This window comes from Pristiophorus japonicus, chromosome 12, assembly GCF_044704955.1.
Source record: "Pristiophorus japonicus isolate sPriJap1 chromosome 12, sPriJap1.hap1, whole genome shotgun sequence".
In the NCBI taxonomy this organism is placed as follows: Eukaryota; Metazoa; Chordata; class Chondrichthyes; family Pristiophoridae; genus Pristiophorus; species Pristiophorus japonicus.
The window spans coordinates 167,960,469-167,983,806 of record NC_091988.1 but is presented as its reverse complement, the minus strand read 5'-3'; the positions used below and the strand labels follow the sequence as shown (position 1 = coordinate 167,983,806).

Below are 23,338 nucleotides of genomic sequence, written 5' to 3'. Positions count from 1 at the left end.
CCAATACCGCAACTTCATTCTTCTTTACTGCTACATTGGCAGCATCGTCTTCCCTAGTAAAGACAGGTGCAAAGTACTTATTCTGTATCTCAGCCATGCCCTCTGCTTCCACAAGATCTCTGTTTTGGTCCTTAATCGGTTCCACCCTTCCTTTGACTACCTTTTCACCTGTTTATAAGAGACAACATCCCCAGCATTGAAGCACTGACCACACTTGATCAGCTCCGCTGGGGATTCGCGTGCCAGACACGAGACTCCCAAAGCAAGCACTCTACTCTGAACTTGTCCACGGCAAGCGAGCCAAAGGTGAGCAGAGGAAACGTTACAAGGATACCCTCAAAGCCTCCCTGATAAAGTGCGGCATCCCCACTGACACCTGAGAGTCCCTGGCCAAAGACTGCCCTAAGTGGAGGAAGTGCATCCGGGAGGGTGCTGAGCTCTGAGTCTTGTCGCCGCGAGCATACAGAAATCAAGCGCAGGCAGTGGAAGGAGCGTACGGCAAACCAGACTCCCCACCCACCCTTTCCTTCAACGACTATCTGTCCCACCTGTGACAGAAACTGTGGTTCTCATATTGGACTGTACAGCCATCTAAGAACTCATGCTAAGAGTGGAAGCAAGTCTTCCTCGATTCCGAGGGACTGCCTGTGATGATGATGATGATGATGATGATAGACTTCTGGGTTGCCTTTTACGTCAGCCACTAATCTATTCTCATACTCTCTCTTTGACCATTTTATTTTTTTAGATCTCCTCTGTACTTTCATTATTCAGCTTCACAGCCATTCCTTTGTATTTTTCCCTCTGAAACGACTTTAGGGACCAAACAAGTGCAAATTATTACTGTATGTGCATTTCCAACAGAGTTATCAGATAGCAACCAAAAGCATGGCTGATCTTTTCACACCACACCCTCCCAAGTCATTATCCTACCAACATTGTTTACCAAATGAGTTTAAATGACTTTGCAATATTTTTTTTGGCTGAGTAATGAACAGGGCGGTTCCTCATTATGTTGTCACTTGGCATCCATTCCTAGTGAGTTGCAAAATATCTAATGCATCATCCCCCCAATCCAACAGTAAACCTGTCCAAGAGTCACTCATTATAACCTTTCGACAACTAGTCCATGTAAAAAGTACTGTCCAAACGTACAACACCTGAAATAATAACTAGACTGACAATGTTTATATTTTATATTTTATTCCATCAGGTTATATATTGTCAGTTTGTAGTTTATCTGGTGTCACTTCAAAAAAAAATACATGCATTCCTCCCTGTTATATATGTGGACTTGTACATCCACCAGAGGGCTCATTCCCCAGAGTCCCAAGGGATCCCATAATCCCTTGGGAGCACAGGTATTTAAGAAGGCTTCACAGGTTGGAGAGGCACTCTGGAGACCTGCAATAAAAAGCTATGGTCACACTTTACTTTGAGCTCACAGTGTTCAGTCTGACTCTTTCTCCACACATGACAACTGGCGATGAGATACAGATAGCAAACCCAAAGATGCAGAGAACAGTGGGCATCCTGGAGAGATTTTCGGAGGGAGATGATTGGGAAACTTTTGTGGAGCGACTCAACCAATGCTTCGTGGCCAATGAGCTAGATGGGGAAGAGAGCGCTGCCAAACATAGAGCGATCCTCCTCACCGTCTGTGGGGCACCAACGTATGGCCTCATGTAGAATCTGCTCACTCCAACGAAACCCACAGAGAAATCGTAAGACGATTTGTGCACACTGGTCCGAGAGCATTTGAACCCGAAGGAAAGCGTTCTGATGGCGAGGTACCGGTTCTACTCCTACAAAAGGTCTGAAAGCCAGGAAGTGGCGAGTTATGTCGCCGAGCTGAGATGCCTTGCAGGACATTGCGAATTTGAAGGACATTTGGAGCACATGCTCAGAGATTTTTTCGTACTTGGCATTGGCCACGAAACCATACTTCGCAAGCTTTTGACTGTAGAGATCCCAACCTTGAGTAAGGCCATAGCGATAGCCCAGGTGTTCATTGCCACCAGTGACAATACGAAGCAAATCTCCCAGCACACAAGTGTTGCTACAAGTACTGTGAACAAAATGATGTTGTTTTCGAATTGTAACATAGGACAGGTCACACATACCTGCAGCTACACCTCCGCAGATGCCTCAGAGTCCACCATGAAGGGTGATGAATGCAAGGCCATTAACACTTTGTTGGCGCAGTGGGAGTGATCATCATTTCCATTCAGGCTGATTCAAAGGATACGTTTGCAAGGGCTGTAGAATAATGGGACCCCTCCAATGAGTGTGCAGGCGAGCTGCAAAGCCTATTAAACCTGCAAACCACCACGTTGCAGAGGAGGACAGATCCATGGAGGATCACTACGAACCACAGCCTCAGATAGAGGAGGCAGAGGTACATGGGGTGCACACATTCACCACGAATTGTCCCCCAATAATGTTGAACTAAATGGACTCCCGGTGTCAATGGAGCTGGACATGGGCGCGAGCCAGTCCATCATTGGCAAAAAGACTTTCGAAAGGTTGTGATGCAACAAGGCCTCAAGGCCAGTCTTAACTCCAGTTCGCACGAAACTAAGAACTTATACGAAAGAACTGATTCCTATAATCGGCAGTGCTACCGTAAAGGTCTCCTACGATGGAGCAGTGCACAAGCTACCACTCTGGGTGGTAACGGGCGATGGTCCCACGCTGCTCGGCAGGAGCTGGCCGGGAAAGATACGCTGGAACTGGAACGACGTCCGAGCGCTATCACCCGCTGACGACACTTCGTGTGCCCAGGTCTTAAACAAATTTCCTTCGCTGTTCGAACCAGGCATCGGGAAATTCCAAGGAGCAAAAGTGCAGATCCACCTAATTCCGGGGGCGCGAGCCATCCATCACAAGGCGAGAGCAGTACCATACATGATGAGAGTAAGGGTAGAGATCGAGCTAGACTGGCTGCAACGAGAGGGATCATTTCACCGATCGAGTTCAGCGAGTGGGCCAGTCCTATTGTCCCAGTCCTCAAGGGAGGCGATACCGTCAGAATCTGTGGCGATTACAAAGTAACTATCAATCGGTTCTCCCTGCAGGACTAATACAAACTACCAAAAGCCAACGACCTCTTTGCAACGCTGGCGGGAGGAAAGACATTCACGAAGCTGGATCTGACTTCAGCCTACATGATGCAGGAACTGGAGGAATCATCGAAGGCCCTCACCTGCATCAACACGCACAAAGGTCTTTTTGTTTTTAGCAGATGCCCGTTTGGAATCCGATCAGTGGCGTCGATATTCCAGAGAAACATGGAAAGTTTACTTCAGTTGGTTCTGCAGACCGTGGTCTTCCAGGACGACATCTTGGTCACAGGTCGGAACGCAGTCGAGCACCTGGAGGAGGTTCTTAGTCGATTCAACTGCATGGGGTTCAGGTTAAAATGCTCGAAGTGCGTTTTCCTGGCACCTGAAGTGGAGTTCCTGGGAAGGAGGATTGCGGTGGATGGCATTAGGCCCACCAACGCGAAGACAGAGGCAATCGAGAACGCACCGAGGCCACAGAACGTGACGGAGCTGCGGTTGTTTCTGGGACTCTTGAACTACTTTGGTAACTTCTTACCGGGTCTCAGCACCTTGCTAGAACCACTACATGTCTTACTACGAAAAAGAGGTGAATGGGTTTGGGGCAAAAGCCAAGAAAATGCCTTTGTAAAAGCGAGAAAATTGTTATGCTCAAACAAATTGCTTGGGTTGTATGATCCATGTAAGCGTTTGGTACTAGCAAGTGATGCATCGTCATATGGCGTCGGCTGTGTATTGCAACAAGCTACTGATTTCGGGAAACTGCAACCAGTTGCTTATGCATCCAGGAGTCTGTCTAAGGTCGAGAGAGCCTACAGCATGATTGATAAAGAAGCGTTAGCGTGTGTCTATGGGGTAAAGAAAATGCATCAATACCTGTTTGGGCTAAAATTCGAATTGGAAATGGACCATAAGCCACTTATATCCCTGTTTTCCGAGAGTAAAGGGATAAATACCATCGCATCGGCCCTCATCCAGAGATGGTCACTCACGTTGTCCACATACAACTACGCCATCCGCCACAGACCAGGCACAGAAAACTGCGCCGATGCTCTCAATAGGCCTCCATTGCCCACCACGGGGATAGAATTGATGCAACCCGCAGATCTAGCCATGATTATGGAAGCATTTCAGAGTGAGCAATCACCCATCACTGCCTGGCAGATCAAAACCTGGACAAGCCAGGACCCCTTATTATCTCCAGTCAAAAGCTGTGTGCTTCACAGGAGCTGATCCAGTGTCCCATTGGAAATGCAGGACGAGATAAAGCCGTTCCAGCAGCGCAAAGATGAAATGTCTATACAGGCAGACTACCTTCAGTGGGGCAATTTAATAGTGGTCCCCAAGAAGGGCAGGGACATCTTCATCAATGATCCCCACAGTACCCACCCAGGCATCATAATGATGAAAGCGATAGCCAGATCCCGGTATCGATGTGGACTTAGAGTCCTGCGTTCACAGATGTAATACATGCTCGCAGTTAAGCAATGTACCCAGGGAGACGCCGCTAAGTTTATGGTCTTGGCCCTCCAAACTGTGGTCTAGGGTACACGTCGACTATGCAGGCCCGGTCTTGGGTAAAATGTTCCTTGTGGTTGTAAACGCATACTCCAAGTGGATTGAATGTGAGATAATGTTGGCTAGCACGTCCGCTGCCACCACTGAAAGCCTGCGGGCCATGTTTGCCACTCACGGCTTACCCGATGTCCTGGTGAGCGACAACGGGCCATGTTTTACCAGTGCTAAGTTCAAAGAATTCATGACCACGTAACGGGATCAAACATGTCACATCTGCCCCGTTTAAACCAGCGGCCAATGGTCAGGCAGAGAGAGCAGTGCAAACCATCAAGCAAGGCTTGAAGTGGGTAACTGAAGGCTCACTGCAGACTCACCTATCCCAAGTCCTGCTTAGCTACCGCATGAGACCCCACTCACTTACTGGGATCCCACCTGCTGAACTGCTCATGAAAAGAGCACTTAAGACAAGGCTCTCGTTAGTCCACCCTGATCTACATGAACAGGTAGAGAGCAGGCGGCTTCAACAAAGTTCATACCATAATAGCGCAAATGTGTCACGCGAGATTGAAGTCGATGATCCTGTATTTGTATTAAATTATGGACAAGGTCCCAAGTGGCTTCCCAGCACTGCCGTGGCCAAAGAGGGGAGCAGGGTGGTTTGGGTCAAACTTTCAAATGGACTCATTCACCGGAAACACTTGGACCAAATCAAACTCAGATTCTCGGACTACCCTGAGCAACCCATCTTGGACCCTACCTTTTTTGTTCCCCCAACACACACACCAGTGGCAACCGGCACCACGGTTGACCACGAAGCAGAACCCATCATCCACAGCAGCCCTACAGGGCCCAACACATCAGGCAGCCCAGCAAGGCCAGCTGCACAGCAGCCCAGCATGGGCCCAACAAATGATTCAACAACACCAGCCTTCACACCGAGACGATCAACCAGAGCAAGAAGGGCCCCAGATCGACTCACATTGTAAATAGTTACACTATTGACTTTGGGGGGCAATGTTGTTATATATGTAGAGTTGTATTTACTCTGTACAGCCACCAGAGGGCTCATTTCCCAGAGTCCCAAGGGATCCCATAATCCCTTGGGAGCACAGGTATTTAAGGAGGCTTCGCAGGTTGGAGAGGCACTCTGGAGACCTGCAATAAAAGATTAAGGTCACACTTTACTTTAAGCTCACAGTGTTCAGTCTGACTCTTTCTCCATGCACGACACTCCCTTTCCAGTTCGAGGGAGATAACAAACATTGGTCTGTGCACAATTCGTCAGGGGCTTTCGGTCGGACTGTTTACCCGAGTGGAGGAAGTTTTTGACTCCTTTAATAGGGCGCCGCTCTCATACCCAGATGCTGGCACATTTACACGTTGTAATATTTAACTGAAAATCTTTTATACTTTAGTGTTTTTCCTACTGGTTTGTTTGCTGTGAATCTCTATGCAATATCCTGAGGGTGCTTAGGTGTTAATATATGTGCCTCTTTGTTTCCTTCTTTCTGAACATAGTTGAGACTAAAGTTCTTGAGGCTTATATTTCAACTTGTAGGACTCAACTAAATTTAGTGATTGGGTAATCCCATGTACTATGTTGGGGGTGTTTTTGTGTTTAGGTTCATTATTATTGCTGTACTTAGTCCATGATTTTTTTTAAATTCTATCTTGAGTGTAATGTCCATAACGTGCGTGTCACACATCTGTATGTACAAAAAATCATCCATCACTTTTTGGAGTGGCTTAAATTTTTAAAAATCTGTTGATTTTTCTCAAATAAATACCATGACTCGCAGTTACCAAGGAGAAACCTTCACAAACCTGTAATGTATATGATTCATGGGTTCTTTGTTTAAGAATTCATAGCAACACATTTAGAACTAGTTGGTTTATAAGAAAAGGTTTAACAATCACACTACACATTATCAGTTCAACTAGTATAGTTGTGCACTTTAAACAAATGCCCCCAGTTTAAAGTGCACAACTATAATAGTTGAACTGGTAATCTTTTAAGTATTTTTATTAAAAACAGGTGATATAATCTATTTGGTAACACTCGGTATTTGGTATCAGCTATATATTTCCATCATCAGTTGGAACACTGGCACTGCCACGGTTAAGGTTATTTTCCTTAAAGCTGCTCAACGTTCAATCCACAGGCGCGCTTCACTGCATCAGTCATTTGTGAAAAGCTCTTTAATATTTAGACTGGGACTGACAACCGATCCGATTATTCGGCTTTGGGGGGCGGGGATTTCGCAACATTACAGAGGAAAAAAATTAAAAGTTGGGCAAAAGTTTTTTTGTTTTAAATAAAGAGAGAATACCTGGGCAGGCGAGTTGGTAATCGTGGCAACAATCCAAGGTATGTCTACAAGCCTGGTCACAGTAACAGGTTCCGTGGGAGCGATCGGGCCGCCAGCCAGTGGTGCGACATTCGGACTCTCTGCCCTGACAGCAACTTCCCAGATCCACACAGCCACCATCAGCACCGGCTCCGAATAAGATTAACCCCAACCCAAGGACCGAAATCACGGCTCTCAACTCCATTTCAATCGGTCCAAATCATCAGTGGATCTTCCCAATCCGTGTTTATTGTAATTGTTTCCTCCCTGCTCGCCCCGCAATTGTCCCAGTTTCCAGCGCTCACAGACTGCTTTCCTAACTTCAGCAATAAATCGGCAGCAAGACCAGTGTCAAATCCACGGCCGCTTCCATTTCCCAATCAGATCGGCCCGCTCCCAGCTCGTCAGTTTCAGTCTCGGTGACCTTTAGCCTCAACTTTGGTCACATCAATCTGGTGTGTTTCAGACTGAGACCCACACACTCCGAATAATGTTTTTTGATGAATAATTATTAAATGTATTGTGTGTGAATGGAAGAAATATTTCCCATTACAATCCACGCTAGATTCAGGCAACAGATAAGAAATGTCATTTTTTTTAAACAATACAAAGTGCTTAACATTTTCAAACGGTTCTTCGTTGATCTCATGAAATTATGCCCGAGTTTCATGCGGGATGTTTTATGTTGTAGACCATAAATAGACATTTTTAAAACATTTCATTGACCTTTGGCTTTAAGACTTTGGAACGTTTGTCGACTGTTTTTTAAATCAGATCTTTGTTAATTAGTCTGAGGTGTGGGAGATTCCGCTGTCAATCTATCCGGAATCTGAAGCGATTTGGGGCAATACTTGTCTGATGACAATAATTAACTTGCGCACCAGAGCCCCCGGTACTTAATTCTACTTAATCCGTCCAATAACGTGTTGCTTTAACTAAGGTCCATTCAGGTCCTTTCCTAACATCCAATTGGTTTAATTCAACAAATTAACCTTCCCAAAGTTACTGTATTTAAGTTCACGAATGCACATATCTCTATGTTACAGGCACTCGGACCAATAACCGATTATACACTGAGTGTTAAAATGGTCTACAGCGACCGCGCCGCTTTAAGTCATTTTTCATAAGGCGACCAGCCAGAGACTGTGCTAATACTCCGGGAGAGGGACTGTAGGATATTGTATAACATCAACAAGAAGTGACGGGACGATTGACAAGTTGCATTTCTGAGAGTAAATGCAGTGATAATACGCCCAAGTGGAACAGGTGTTTAAAAACCAAAAGAAATCTGTGCGCTGGGATTTCCTTTTGCTCTGTGTGGATCCTGCAGACCGGTTCCCGTCGCTTCACAGCATTACCCGTACAGAGCCCAGCAGTTTGAGGCAGGTACCAATCCTGGCTGGATCGTAGTTGGAAGCGACTGTTTTGTCGTTTCTCAAGGACATTTGTGCGGGTATTGTTCCTGCCCACAAAACCTTCACTCTTGTTTGCACAGGACACTGTGTTAACACAAGACAGTAGGACAAATTTTACTTTAGCGACTGCTGCCAAGAACTTGAAAATACCGAAGAATTGCAGAATAGTATAAAGGATTAACATTTCAATTCTACAAATGCAAATAAGTCTTTTTAACAAACTACAGACTGCATATAGACACTCCGTATAGAAGTAATTTCGTTCAGAGTTTTACCAATTGTTCAATTGGGGAAATGCATTCAGCTATGGAAACTTCTGAACTATTTAATAGTATTGGAGAATTGGGGGGGGGGGCAAGATCGCTTTCCTACCTTTTTTAAATATTGTAACTATTCACCTTTGCTCATTATTTTCTCTTTTTTTACTACATAAGGCAAAGATTGCAGTTTTAATTTCTAACTTTTTGCCTTTCATTCGTTTTAATTGTACAAGTGAATGGCTCCGGATAAGTCAGACGATACATTGTTATCTGTCAGCTCTCGCCTCTGAGTCAGAAGGTCAAGCACAAAAGAAGTATAGGCGTGCAGTGCTGAGGGAGTGCTGCACTGTTGGAGGTGCCATCTTTCAGATGAGATGTTAAACCGAAGTCCCGTCTGCTCTCTCAAGTGGATATAAAAGATCCCAAGGCATTATTGCGAAGAGGAGCAGGGGAGTTATCCCCGGAGTCCTGGCCAACATTTATCCCTCAAATCAACATAATTAAAAAATCCCAGATTATCTGATCATTATCACATTGCTGTTTGTAGGAGTTTGTTGTACACAAATTGGCTGCCACAGTGACTACACTCCAAAAGTATTTCATTGGCTGTAAAGTGCTTTGAGATGTCCGGTGGTCGTGAAAGGCGCCATATAAATCCAACTCTTCCTTTCTTCTCAGGACTGGAACTTCCTATACCACACCTCCAGGGACGCCGCAATATTCAACGGAAGCAGTATGTCAGGGAGGTGCACTCTCTGATCTCACGCTACAATTACTCCACAATCACCTGGAAAATCAAATTGACGACAGCGCAGAAAGTCCAATGACGAATCTGGGACCTCATTTGCGGCACAGCCAATGGCTTCCTCCGCAGACCTACCACACAACACTATACAAAGCTAAGAACAGATGCCATACCTCAGTGAGGCTTGGCCTGTGCTCATTATCACCATAAAATCAATTTTAAAAAGTTAATTTTAGTTAAGAATTGTAAAATGCTGTAGGAAGTGATTTCTAGTCTCTGCACAACCCCTTTTCCACAGATATGATGTCACAGTCAGGAAGAGGTGGAACTTCAGGGGATGAGAAGCCATGGGTCCTCCTTGATGAGAGAGACCAGGCAAATTTAATGAGAGCATAAGAACATAAGAATTAGGAACAGGAGTAGGCCATCTAGCCCCTCCAGCCTGCTCCGCCATTCAACAAGATCATGGCTGATCTGGCCGTGGACTCAGCTCCACTTACCCGCCCGCTCCCCATAACCCTTAATTCCCTTATTGGTTAAAAATCTATCTATCTGTGATTTGAATACATTCAATGAGCTAGCCTCAACTGCTTCCTTGGGCAGAGAATTCCACAGATTCACAACCCTCGAAGAAGAAATTCCTTCTCAATTCGGTTTTAAATTGGCTCCCCCGTATTTTGAGGCTGTGCTCCCTAGTTCTAGTCTCCCCGACCAGTGGAAACAACCTCTCTGCCTCTATCTTGTCTATCCCTTTCATTATTTTAAATGTTTCTATAAAAATCACCCCTCATCCTTCTGAACTCCAACGAGTAAAGACCCAGTCTACTCAATCTATCATCATAAGGTAACCCTCTCATCTCCGGAATCAGCCTAGTGAATCGTCTCTGTACCCCCTCCAAAGCAGTATATCCTTCCTTAAGTAAGGTGACCAAAACTGCACGCAGTACTCCAGGTGCGGCCTCACCAATACCCTATACAGTTGCAGCAGGACCTCCCTGCTTTTGTACTCCATCCCTCTCGCAATGAAGGCCAACAGTCCATTCGCCTTCCTGATTACCTGCTGCACCTGCAAACTAACCTTTTGGGACTCATGCACAAGGACTGCCTGCCTCTCTTCCGCTCTTACATCCGCGCCAGGGTGTCCTTGGAGATGGAGCACGCGGTGTCCACCGGTACGCTCGCGGCCTTCCGCGAGAGGTGGGCACCGGAGGGACTGGAGTGCATCATCACGCCCGGCAACCAAATCTTAATTTGATTTTACGTTTTTAAAGTTTAATTTGTTTTAATTGCCGGTGCTTTTAGTGTCCCCCTTCCCTTTTATAGGGGGCACTGGGGAAAAATTGTGATTTTAGTGCCCAAAAAAAAGAAAAACACAAAAAAAAAAAGGGGGAAAAAAAAAAGGGCTTTGTAAATGTCTGGTGTGTCACCCAGGTCGGGTGGCACGGTTTAATGTTTTTTGTTTTGCAGATAAACTCCAAAAAGAGTTTCATGCACAAGGACTGCCTGCCTCTCTTCCACTCTTACATCCGGTCCAGGGTGTCCTTGGAGATGGAGCACGCGGTGTCCACCGGTACGCTCGCGGCCTTCCGCGAGAGGTGGGCACCGGAGGGACTGGAGTGCATCATCACGCCCGGCAACCAAATTTTAATTTGATTTTACGTTTTAAAGTTTCATTTGTTTTACTTGCCGGTGCTTTTAGTGTCCCCCTTCCCTTTTATAGGGGGCACTGGGGAAAAATTGTGATTTTAGTGCCCAAAAAAAAAAGAAAAAAGAAAAACACAAAAAAAAAAGAGGAAAAAAAAAAAGGGCCTTGTAAATGTCTGGTGTGTCACCCAGGTCGGGTGGCACGGTTTAATGTTTTTTGTTTTTCAGATAAACTCCAAAAAAAAAAGAGTTTCATGCACAAGGACCCCCAGGTCCCTCTGCAGCATGTTGTAATTTCTCCCCATTCAAATAATATTCCCTTTTACTGTTTTTTTTCCAAGGTGGATGACCTCACATTTTCCGACATTGTATTCCATCTGCCAAACCTTAGCCTATTCGCTTAACCTATCTAAATCTCTTTGCAGCCTCTCTGTGTCCTCCACACAACCCGCTTTCCCACTAATCTTTGTGTCATCTGCAAATTTTGTTGCACTACACTCTGTCCCCTCTTCCAGGTCATCTATGTATATTGTAAACAGTTGTGGTCCCAGCACCGATCCCTGTGGCACACCACTAACCACCGACTTCCAACCTGAAAAGGACCCATTTATCCCGACTCTCTGCTTTCTGTTAGCCAACCAATTCTCGATCCATGCTAATACATTTCCTCTGACTCCGCGTATCTTTATCTTCTGCAATAACCTTTTGTGTGGCACCTTATCGAATGCCTTTTCGAAATCTAAATACACCACATCCATTGGTACACCTCTATCCACCATGCTCGTTATATCCTTAAAGAATTCCAGTAAATTAGTTAAACATGATTTCCCCTTCATGAATCCATGTTGCGTCTGCTTGATTGCACTATTCCTATCTAGATGTCCCGCTATTTCTTCCTTAATGATAGCTTCAAGCATTTTCCCCACTACAGATGTTAAACTAACTGGCCTATAGTTACCTGCCATTTGTCAGCCCCCTTTTTTAAACAGAGGCGTTACATTAGCTGCTTTCCAATCTGCTGGTACCTCCCCAGAGTCCAGAGAATTTTGGTAGATTATAACGAATGCATCTGCTATAACTTCCGCCATCTCTTTTAATACCCTGGGATGCATTTCATCCGGACCAGAGGACTTGTCTACCTTGAGTCCCATTAGCCTATCCAGCACTACCTCCCTAGTGATAGTGATTATCTCAAGGTCCTCCCTTCCCACATTCCCATGACCAGCAATTTTTGGCATGGTTTTTGTGTCTTCCACTGTGATGACCGAAGCAAAATAATTGTTTAAGGTCTCAGCCATTTCCACATTTCCCATTATTAAATCCCCCCTCTCATCTTCTAAGGGACCAACATTTACTTTAGTCACTCTTTTCCATTTTATATATCGGTAAAAGTTTTTACTATCTGTTTTTATGTTTTGCGCAAGTTTACTTTTGTAATCTATCTTTCCTTTCTTTATTACTTTCTTAGTCAGTCTTTGCTGTCATTTAAAATTTTCCCAATCTTCTAGTTTCCCACTAACCTTGGCCACCTTATACGCATTGGCTTTTAATTTGATACTCTTCTTTATTTCCTTGGTTATCCACGGCTGGTTATCCCTTCTCTTACCGCCCTTCTTTTTCACTGGAATATATTTTTATTGAGCACTATGAAAGAGCTCCTTAAAAGTCCTCCACTGTTCCTCAATTGTGCCACCGTTTAGTCTGTGTTTCCAGTCTACTTTAGCCAACTCTGCCCTCATCCCGCTGTAGTCCCCTTTGTTTAAGCATAGTACGCTCGTTTGAGACACTACCTCCTCACCCTCAATCTGTATTACAAATTCAACCATACTGTGATCACTCATTCCGAGAGGATCTTTTACTAGGAGATTGTTTATTATTCCTGTCTCATTACACAGGACCAGATCTAAGATAACTTGCTCCCTTGTAGGTTCTGTAACATACTGTTCTAGTAACAATCCCGTATGGATTCTATGAATTCCTCCTCAAGGCTACCCCATGCGATTTGATTTGACCAATCGATATGTAGGTTAAAATCCCCCATGATTACTGCCGTTCCTTTTTCACATGCCTCCATTATTCCCTTGATTATTGCCCGCCCCACCATGAAGTTATTATTTGGGGGCCTATAAACTACGCCCACCAGTGACTTTTTCCTCTTACTATCTCTAATCTCCACCCACAATGATTCAACATTTTGTTCATTAGAGCCAATATCGTCTCTCACAACTCTCCTTATATCATCCTTTATTAACAGAGCTACCCCACCTCCTTTCCCTTCTTGTCTATCTTTCCGAATTGTCAGATACCCCTGTATGTTTAATTCCCAGTCTTGGCCCCCCTGCAACCACGTTTCTGTAATGGCCACCAAATCATATCCATTTGTAATGATTTGTGCCGTCAACTCATTTACTTTATTTCGAATACTGCATGCGTTTAGGTAGAGCGTTTTAATACTAGTTTTTAAACTATGATTATTAGTTTTGACCCCTCCTGCAGCCCCTTTATATTCATACATATTGTCCCTTCTTATCACCTTGTGGTTTACACTTACCCCAGTGCTACTCTGCTCTGTTGCCTCCTGCCTTTTGCATTCTTTCTTGGGGTCCTGTTCATCTGAGCTCTCACCCACTCTAACTAGCTCAGAGCCCTCTCCTGGGTTCCAAATACTCTTGCATTGAGGCACCGAGCTTTCATGCTTGCCTTTTTATTACACTTTGACCCTTTAGAATTTTGCTGTACAGTGGCCCTTTTTGTCTTTTGCCTTGGGTTTCTCTGCCCTCCACTTTTACTCATCTCCTTTCTGTCTTTTGCTTTTGTCTCCATTTTGTTTCCCTCTGTCTCCCTGCATTGGTTCTCATCCCCCTGCCATATTAGTTTAACTCCTCCCCAACAGCACTGGCAAACACTCCCCCTAGAGCGGAAGGAGACATCTGTCAACTGTTGAACCCTCACAGCTCCATTCAGCCCAATTGCCTGCCTCTCTTCCGCAGTTACATCTGAGCCAGGGTGTCCCTGGAGATGGAGCACACGGTATCCACCGGTACGCTCGCGGCCTTCCGCGAGAGTTGGACGTTAGAGGGACTGGAGTGCATCATCACCCCCGGCAACCAAATTTTAATTTGATCATTTAAGTTTAAAGTTTAATTTGTTTAATTTTCCAGTTTTAGTGCCCCCCCCCCCCCCTTTTAGCCAGGGTCACTTGTATAATTTCTGTTTTTAGTGCCCAAAACTCTCCTTACCCCCCACCCCCTTAAAAAAAAGGGGACCTGGAAAAAATATATATTTTGGAGTGCGACCCCTGCCCCTTGCAGGCGGCGTTTGTTTAAAGTGCACAACTAAAATAGTTGAATCCTCACAGTTTCTTGGTTAATGTTAGAGGTCTCCAGTGCCTGACTGGAAGGAACCAGAACGGTAGAAATTGAGAATCGTCACCTTCATTCCTACTGACAAGGAAGGCCCGGTGGGGGGATGAATCGCAGCTTCAGGTATGACTGCGGCATTTCACAGAGGTGGCCCGTTGGTTCTTTGATGAAACGCAGTCTGCTCATGCAGAGCTCCCTTGACAGTGTCTCAAATGACATTCACTCCCTATCCACTCTCTGGGGAGGGAGGGAGTAACAAGTTCACGGCAATCTTCGGCCATGGTGTCTCATGTACCTGCCTTCTAGGTTACACACAGCTGCATAATGACCTGCCTCTGCTCCCCATCTAGCTCGTTGGTGAAATCAGGAACAGGGGAATGCTCAATGGAATGGCCATTACAATCCTTTCACTTTCTTAATAATTAGAGAGGGGTGGGGCTTCTGAAATTATTTGCCTTCACAAGACTGAGAGAATCAGAACCGAAAATTTGAGAACAACTGCCAAAGTGCAGGGATGAAGCTCCACAGGTTTAATGGTACCTTTGTTGTCCTCCCAGGATGAAAGTCATGTGAGGGCCACAAATCACATCAATATCAAGTAACCTGCACCATTATTTTTCAGCTTAAGTGATGGCAGCGAGAAAAAGGGCATAAATCCAAGAAAGTTGTGATTGCCATTGGCTCCGATGGTGGGCGGAGCTATGATAATGAACTTTTCTCGGTTTTGGCGGAACAATGCAAAAGTCCCAGAAAATTCTAGTATCGTGCATGTGTCCCTGCACCTTCTATACTGGAATAATAGCGCACACCGTTGACTCACCATTTTCATGCACAAGTTTCCAGCTGTGTGCAGCTGTGTGTAACCTCTAAGGTGTCATTGCTGCACCTTCTGAGGTCAATTTGAGGCTACTGTTTCCAAGGCAGATCTTCAGGTCAGTTCAATTAGATGTTTTTCATGTACAAGAGTGGCAACTTGTGACAATTAAAGTGTGATGGAAGCATCCCAAAATGCACACATTAAAAAAAAAACATTTATTTGATACGGTTCTGATAAATGTAATTTGAGAGTTTTTTCTTTACAGTGAGACGGGGTCAACTAGAATACATAGATGTCACAATATGGCAACAGGCCACTTGGCCTGACCAGTCCATGAGGGTGTTTACCTTTGTGCGAGCAAATAGTTCTAATCACATTTACCCACCCTGTTCCCATATTACTTCATCCACCTATCCAATCTAATCTTGAATGTTGCCATAGTTTCTGCCTCAACCACTTACCTGGAAGTGAATTCCACAGCCTCACAACTCTGAAGTAATTTCTCCTGCCCTCAGTTCTCATTCTTTTATATTTAATCTTGTATCTATGGCTCCTTGTTCTTAACTGCTCAACTACTGGAGACAATCTGCTTCTATCTACCTTGTCCCATCCTTTCATAAGTTTAAACACTATCATATAACCCCATATTCTGTGTTCTAAGAAACAAAAATATGTTTTCAGTCTGTCTTCATATTTGTGCATCCTCATATCAGTCAACATTCTAGCAAATCAGCATTGTATCTTTTCTAAAGTTTCAATAACCTTTCAATAGTATAGAGTCCAATACTGAACACAGTACCTGAACTGAGTTCTTTACCTCTTGGCTTTTATATTCTGTACCTCATGATAAAAGCTAGAATTTTTCATAGCCTTACCTACCCGAGGTGCTGCTTTTAATATTCTGTGAACCTATACCTCCAAATCCCTCTGATTTTCCACAGCACTGAGCCTGCAGTTTAATTCAGAATATAATTACTGTGGTTATTTTCTTTTACCAAAATGCATCACCTCACATTTACTGACATTGAATTACATCTGCCATTTTTTAAAACCCATTCCCCCATCTTGTCCATATCCATTTACAGTTTCCTTTGGTATTCTAAAGGATTAACTATCTCTCCTATTTTAATATCACCTGAAAATTTCTAGGCCTATATCCAAATCATTGATATACACAGTAACATAAGTGGCCTCAGGATTGAGCTCTGAGAGACATCACTTCCAACGATTATGAAAACTGCCCTCAACTCCTACTCCGTTATCACCTCTAATCAATTTTTAATACAGTTTGCTATTCCAATTCCATATCTTTTCTTTATTCGTTCCTGGGATGTGAACGTCGCTGACAAGGCCAGCATTTATTGCCCATCCCTAATTGCCCTTGAGAAGGTGGTGGTGAGCCGCCGCCTTGAACCAGTGCAATTCGTGTGGTGAAGGTACTCCCACAGTGAGGGAGTGAGTTCCAGGATTTTGACCCAGCGACGATGGCGATATATTTCCTAATCAGGATGTGTGTAACTTGAAGGGGAACTTGCAGGTGATGGTGTTCCCATGCACCAGTTCCACCCTACATGGTAGAGGTCGTGGGTTTGGGAAGTGCTGCCATAAAAACCTTGGCAAGTTGTGACAGTGAATCTTGTAGATAGTACACACTCCAGACACAGAGGGAGTGAATGTTTAAGGTGGTGGATGAGGTGCCATTCAAGTGGGCTGCTTTGTCCTGGATGGTGTTGAGCTTCTTGAGTGTTTTTGGAGTTGCATTCATCCAAGCAAGTGGAGAATATTCGATCACACTCCTGACTTGTGCCTTGTTGATTGTGAAAAGGCTTTGGGGAGTCAGGAGGTGAGAGACTCGCCACAGAATACCCAGCCTCTGACCTGCTCTTACAGCCACAGTATTTATGTGGCTGGTCCAGTTAAGTTTCTGGTCAACGGTGACCCCAAGGATATTGATGGTGAGGGATTCGGTGATGGTAATACCATTGAATGTCATGGGGTGATGGTTAGACTTTCGCTTGCTAGAAATAGTCAGTACTTGGCACTTTTGTGGTGCAAATACTTATCAGTCCAAGCTTGAATGTTGTCCAGGTCTTGCTATATGTGGGCACGGACTGCCTCATTATCTGAGGAGTTGAGAATGGAACCAAACAAATCAGCAAACATCCCCACTTCTGAGGTTATTGGAGGGAAGGTCATTGGGCCTAGGACACTGCCCTGAGGAACTCCTGCAGCGATGTCCTGGGGCTGAGATGATTGACCTCCAACAACCACAACCATCTTCCTTTGTGCTAGGTATGACTCAGGCCAGTGGAGAGTTTTCATCTTGATTCCTAGTGTCTTCAATTTTACTCGGGCTCCTTGATGCCGCACTCGGTCAAATGCTGCCTCGCACACACTCTTACCTCACTTCTGGAACTCAGCTCTTTTGTCCATGTATGGACCAAGGCTGTAATGAGGTCTGGAGCCGAGTGTCCTGGCAGAACCCAAACTGAGCATCGCTGAGCAGGTTATTGGTGAGTAAGTGCTGCTTGATTGCACTGTTGACGACACCTTACATCACTTTGCTGATTGAGAGTAGACTGATGGGGCTGTAATTGGCCGGATTGGCTTTGTCCTGCTTTTTGTGGACAGGACAGGACATCTTCAGCACAACAACCGGGATGTTGTCAGGGCTCATTGTCTTTGCTGTCTCTAGTGCGCACAACCGTTTCTTGATATCACGTGGTTGAAGACTAGCTTCTGTGATGGTGGAGCGCCTCAGGAGGAGGCCGTTATGGATCATCCACTCGACACTTCTGGCTGAAGATGGTTGCAAACGCTTCAGCCTTGTCTCTTGCACTTGCGTGGGCTCTGCCCTCATTGAAGATGAGGCTATTCATGGAGCCTCCTTCTCCTGTTAGTTGTTTAATTGTCCACCACCATTCACGACTGGATGTGGCAGGACTGCAGAGCTTTGATCTGATCCGTTGATTGTGGGATTGCTCACCTCTGCCTATAGCATGCTGCTTCCCCTGTTTAGCATGCATGTTATCCTGTGTGATAGCTACCCCATTTGGCACCTCATTTTTAGGTACGCCCGGTGCTGTTTGTAATTTCTACTAATCTCTCATGTGGTAACTTGTCAAAGGCTTTCCTAAAGTCCATATAAACTACATCCACTGCATTTCCCCCATCTACCATATATGTTACCTCCTCAAAGAATTCTATGAGGTTTTTCAAGCCTTTTTGAAATCCATGGCTGTTTCTAACTATTTCAAACTAATATTGCTTGTTGGTTCAGGATATTTTCAAAAAGTCCTTAAAAAGCAAAAATAGAGTTAACACAATTAGTAACACAGGCCCAAGTTTCCACATGATTTGCTCCTGATTTTTAGGAGCAACTGGTGTAGAACGGAGTATCTTAGAAATCGGAATTCCCGTCATTTAGTTTGCTCCAGTTCTAGTCAGTTAGAACAGTTTCACTTTGGAACAGAATTTCTTTTTCAAAAGGGGGCGTGTCCGGCCACTTCCACCTGATTTCAAAGTTTCGTGAGTGAAAACTTACTCCAAACTAACTTAGAATGGAGTAAGTGAAGATTTTTGTACGCTCGAAAAAACCTTGTCTACACTTTAGAAAATCAGGCGTAGGTACAAATCAGGCGCAGGGAATGGTTGGGGGGGGGGTGTTTAAAGGGAAGTTTACAAACATTAAACACTTCAGTTTTACAAATAAAGAGCCATCATCAATAATAAATGATAAATACATCAATAAATCAACCAATAAATCAATCAAAAAAATTAATAAGAAATAATATTTTTTTTAAATCAATAAATAAAACATTTTCTACTTACCGACTGCAGCACCGGGAGCCCTACAACAGCGTGCTGGGATGCCGCCCTCAGTGTGTCTCTGTCAGTGTCTCTATCTCTCTGTCTGTCTGTGTGTCTCTCATTCTCTGTCTGTCAGTGTCTGTGTTTCTGACAGCGAGGGGAGGGGGAGGAGGGGGGTAGAGGGAGAGAGGGGGGAGCAGAGGGAGGGAAGGGGGAGGGATGGGGGAGAAGGGGGAGGAATGGGGGAGAAGGGGGGGAGAAGGGGAGATGGGGGGAAAGGAGATTGGGGGAGGAAGGAGATTGGGGGGGGTAGGAGATTGGGGGGGAAGGAGATTGGGGGGTGGGGGGGAAGGAGATTGGGGGGGTAGGAGATTGGGGGGGAAGGAGATTGGGGGGGAAGGAGATTGGGGGGTGGGGGGGAACGAGATTGGGGGGTGGGGGGGAAGTAGATTGGGGGGAGAAGGAGATTGGGGGGGGTGGGGGGAAAGGAGAAGGGGGAGGGAGGCTGAACGGGCCGGGCCCGAGACTTCGGGCAGGGCCCGTCCCCAGCACCAGATTTACAGGTAGGTGGCGTTGGGTCGGGTCGAGGGGGTGGTGGGAGGGAGGGAGGTTGGTTCGGTTCGGGTCGGGGTGAGGGAGGGAGGGAGAGAGAGGTCAGGAGATCCAGTCCGGGGACGGGGGGGGGGGGGGCGGGTGTCGGGTCCGGTCCGGGGGTGGGGAGTGGGTGTCGGGTCCGGTCCGGGGGCGAGGGGGGGGGGGAGCGGGTGTCGGGTCCGGTCCGGGGGAGGGGGGGGAAGCGGGTGTCGGGTCCGGTCCGGGGGCGAGGGGGGGGGGGAGCGGGTGTCGGGTCCGGTCCGGGGGTGGGGAGGGGGGAGGGAGCGGGTGTCGGGTCCGGTCCGGGGGCGAGGGGGGGGGGAGCGGGTGTCGGGTCCGGTCCGGGGGCGGGGGGGGGGGAGGGAGCAGGTGTCGGGTCCGGTCCGGAGGCGGTGGGGGGAGCGGGTGTCGGGTCCGGTGCGGGGGGGTGGGGGGGAGCGGGTGTCGGGTCCGGTCCGGGGGCGGGGGGGTGGGGGGAGTGGGTGTCCGGTCCGGGGGCGGGGAGGAGGGGGGAGCGGGTGTCGGGTCCGGTCCGGGGGCGGGGAGGGGGGAGGGAGCGGGTGTCGGGTCCGGTCCGGAGGCGGGAAGCGGGAGTCGAGTCTGGTCGGGAGGAAGCAGGGGCTGGCTGTGGGAGGAGCCTTATTCACGCAGCCCCAGTGAGGCCATTCGGCCAGGGCTAGGGGCTGCGTGCTTCGGCCCCTCCCACACAGTTTTGGGCGCCTGGAGCTACTGCACTTGCGCGCCCACTGTAGCGCGCATGTGCAGAGGTCCCGGCACTGTTTCCGGGCAGGGACCTGGCTCCGCCCCCTACAGCTCCTGCTGCGCCGCGCCGAGGGCCAGAGGACTTGCAGGGAGGTGGAGAATCTGGAGGGTTTTTTTAGGCGCACTTTGTGGCGCGAAAAACGGGCTTCCAGGTCGGAACTGCGCCGTTCTAGGCACAGCTCGAAACTTGGGTCCACAGATTCTGTGTTCATGAGCAGAGGAAAGTATTACTAGTTGCTTACATCTTTTCCTTGAAACATTGTTTTCGGTTAGCATTTAGTCTTTGTTCACTGCTGGAGTTGTGAATCATTTTTCTGGTCTATAAATATCAAGAAAGTCAACAATAATCCCAACAATAGTCCTACAGCTTGTAATAGGCGAATCTGGTGTGAGTTGTGTGGACAAACAGTTAATTGACTGGGTAATTTAGGATTTGTTTATCTCAAACAGAATTTAGAATACAATCCTTCAGGTATTTTGCATACACGCAGAATAGACCACCGCCTTGAACTCTTTCCGATACGTCTTTCTCAACACTACATCCAACCCCAGGGGATTGTTATCAAATGGCTGAAACTCCCAACTTTCAGTTACTCATGCTGAAATTGAATAAATAGGAGGAAATCACAAAATATAAAAATAAAATAATTCACACCAGAAATCCATTGTATCGCATATGGTTACTGTTTGGCTTTTCCGGTGTTTAAATATTAGAATTATAGGAAGTCTTAACCTCCCACTAAAAGTAAAAAGGAGTTATTATTATTTTTCCTCTGGTTGTTAACTACATTTAAAACTTTGTGGAAATTTCCCCAACTTATCTCCCTGAATGCTGGACTCCCAGAAAGTCCGTGAAACTGTTGCAAGTGGACACATTCTTTAAAAGAAAAACATTCTAACAGGAGCCTTTGGGTAGGACTTTCTGCTAAACTGTTCTACTGGCTAATCTAGTGTGGATATTTTACCTAGGTACCTGTAGATGCATGTGCAAGCCTGCTAATAACCAACATACTCAAATGGCTAGATGGGAACTGAACTAAATCTTCATATTTAAAAAAAAATGTAAATACTTAAAATTATTTTTCATTTTTTATTTCTGTGGTGGGGAAATTAATGGGATTTATACTACAATAGTTTCAAATGTATAGGGGGTGAAATTCTGTTGCATCCCGTTTGGGGACGGTAACATCCGGGAGGCGGGACATTTTGTGCCAAGTACGGAAGTCCCGCCCCGCTCGCTAAATTCGGGTCACCGCCCCCAAAAGGAAGTGGAGTGCAAAATACCGCGCTCCACTTCCTTTCTGGGGCGGTAGTGGGGCAGACGGATCTGGGGTGCTGCACTGCGTATTGGACTGTGTAACTGCCGCTTAGGAGAGGCTCTTCCCTTCATTAAAGGGAAGGGCCCAAGCTTCAAACTCTGCAGTGAAGAAACAGACCTCCCTGGGCCACCAGGGAGCAAGGGTGCTGCACCAACAGCCCGGCACTCAAACACAGTGCTGAGCTGACTGATCGCGGCACGGATCCCGCGTTCAAAACGTCAACGGGGCGCAGAAGAAAGTTGGCAGACGTTATTTTTCAATGGCCGACACCTCTCCTTTAAATATCGCCCTGCCTCTCGGTTCAGGTCTCCTGAAGCTGTCTCTGGTGTCGCCCGGCGATACCCAATTTAGGATCTGGGGCGATAACAGGGCGGCGTGCACGGTGATGACGTCGCCATCACCAGCAAAGTGGCCACTATGGGTTACCGCCGCCGCTAAACTCCCGTGAAATGTAGCAGGAATCGTCAGTGGCACCGCACTCGGGCGAAAGGTTGGGGGCGCTAACGGGAGGTGCAAACGACCCAAATTTCCAGACACCTAAAAGACAATACTACCTAAAAGTAATCAGCTCGGTTTTACAATTTATTCACTTTCTATAACTACATTTTGGAGTTGAAAATTCCTCAACAATCAGAAGTTGAATCAATTGTTTGATACCTGAATTGTATTCCAATTATTAATCATCCATTACACAATCTTACAAAAATATTAAACCATAAAATATGTTTGACAGGCATTGTGAAATACAAGGTCTGTAAGCACAGGCATTTATAAATTGAAAACATCAATCACATTCTGAATGCTACAATTACAAAGGAATGAGACTAATCAGGGGAAAGCAAATCTATATCTTCCCTCAAGGATAACAGGTGGGAGTGTTGCAGACAGGGTGGAGAATAGCGGAAACTTTAAGTATAAAGGTCAATTCTTATCACAGGCACTAACACATAGATCAGGCTGCACCTGAGACCACAGAAATACCACTCTAGTAACAATGCTATGGATGCAACCATCTGTAAATCTGTCTGTACATCTGTACACCAGTTTAAAGGTTATACTGAATGCCACACCTTTAAAATCAAATTCTTTGTGTGTGTATTCCAACTGTGAGTCAGGTAGAGGAATTCTTAGCAGCCACATGTGACTTTATTAATTAGATACGATGATTTACATGTATTAGATGCAACTAATTGCATCTCGCTTTCATTCCCTACAGTTTCTCACATGATACCAAAGCCCAAAATGTTGGAAATACACAATAAGTCAAAGCAACATCAATGAGAAAAAAAATCTCTATTCCCCCTTCCCAATCACCACCCCCATTTACTCTCCCACTCACCGTCCCCATTTACCCTCCCAATCACCGTCCCCATTTACCCTCCCAATCACCATTCCCAACCTGTTACCCTCTCGATCGCCATCCCACTCTCATCTGACTGCTCTCCCCTTCTCGATTCCCCTCCCCCTCCCGACCACCATTCCCCTCCCGGCCACCTCCCCCTCCCCCTCCCGATCGCCCTCCCCTTCCCGATCATCATCCCCCTCCCGGCCAGCTCCCCCTCCCCCTCCCGATCCCCCTCCCGATCGCCCTCCCCCACCTCCTCCCGATCACCCTCCCCCTCCCGATCACCCTCCCCCTCCCGATCCCCCTCCTGATCACCCTCCCCCTCCCGAACACTCTC

General features: G+C 46.3%; 1 protein-coding gene across 1 annotated transcript in view; it reads right to left on the bottom strand.

Moving 5' to 3' along the window:
• The window catches only part of LOC139277042 (somatomedin-B and thrombospondin type-1 domain-containing protein), a 38,047-nt gene extending 30,722 nt beyond the window's left edge, over window positions 1-7,325 (bottom strand). The window contains exon 1 of the mRNA XM_070895045.1: window positions 6,911-7,325. Within this exon, the coding sequence (XP_070751146.1) occupies window positions 6,911-7,133 (223 nt within the window). The 5' untranslated portion in view covers window positions 7,134-7,325. The remainder of the gene's footprint in view (window positions 1-6,910) is intronic.
• Window positions 7,326-23,338: the final 16,013 nt, after the last annotated feature.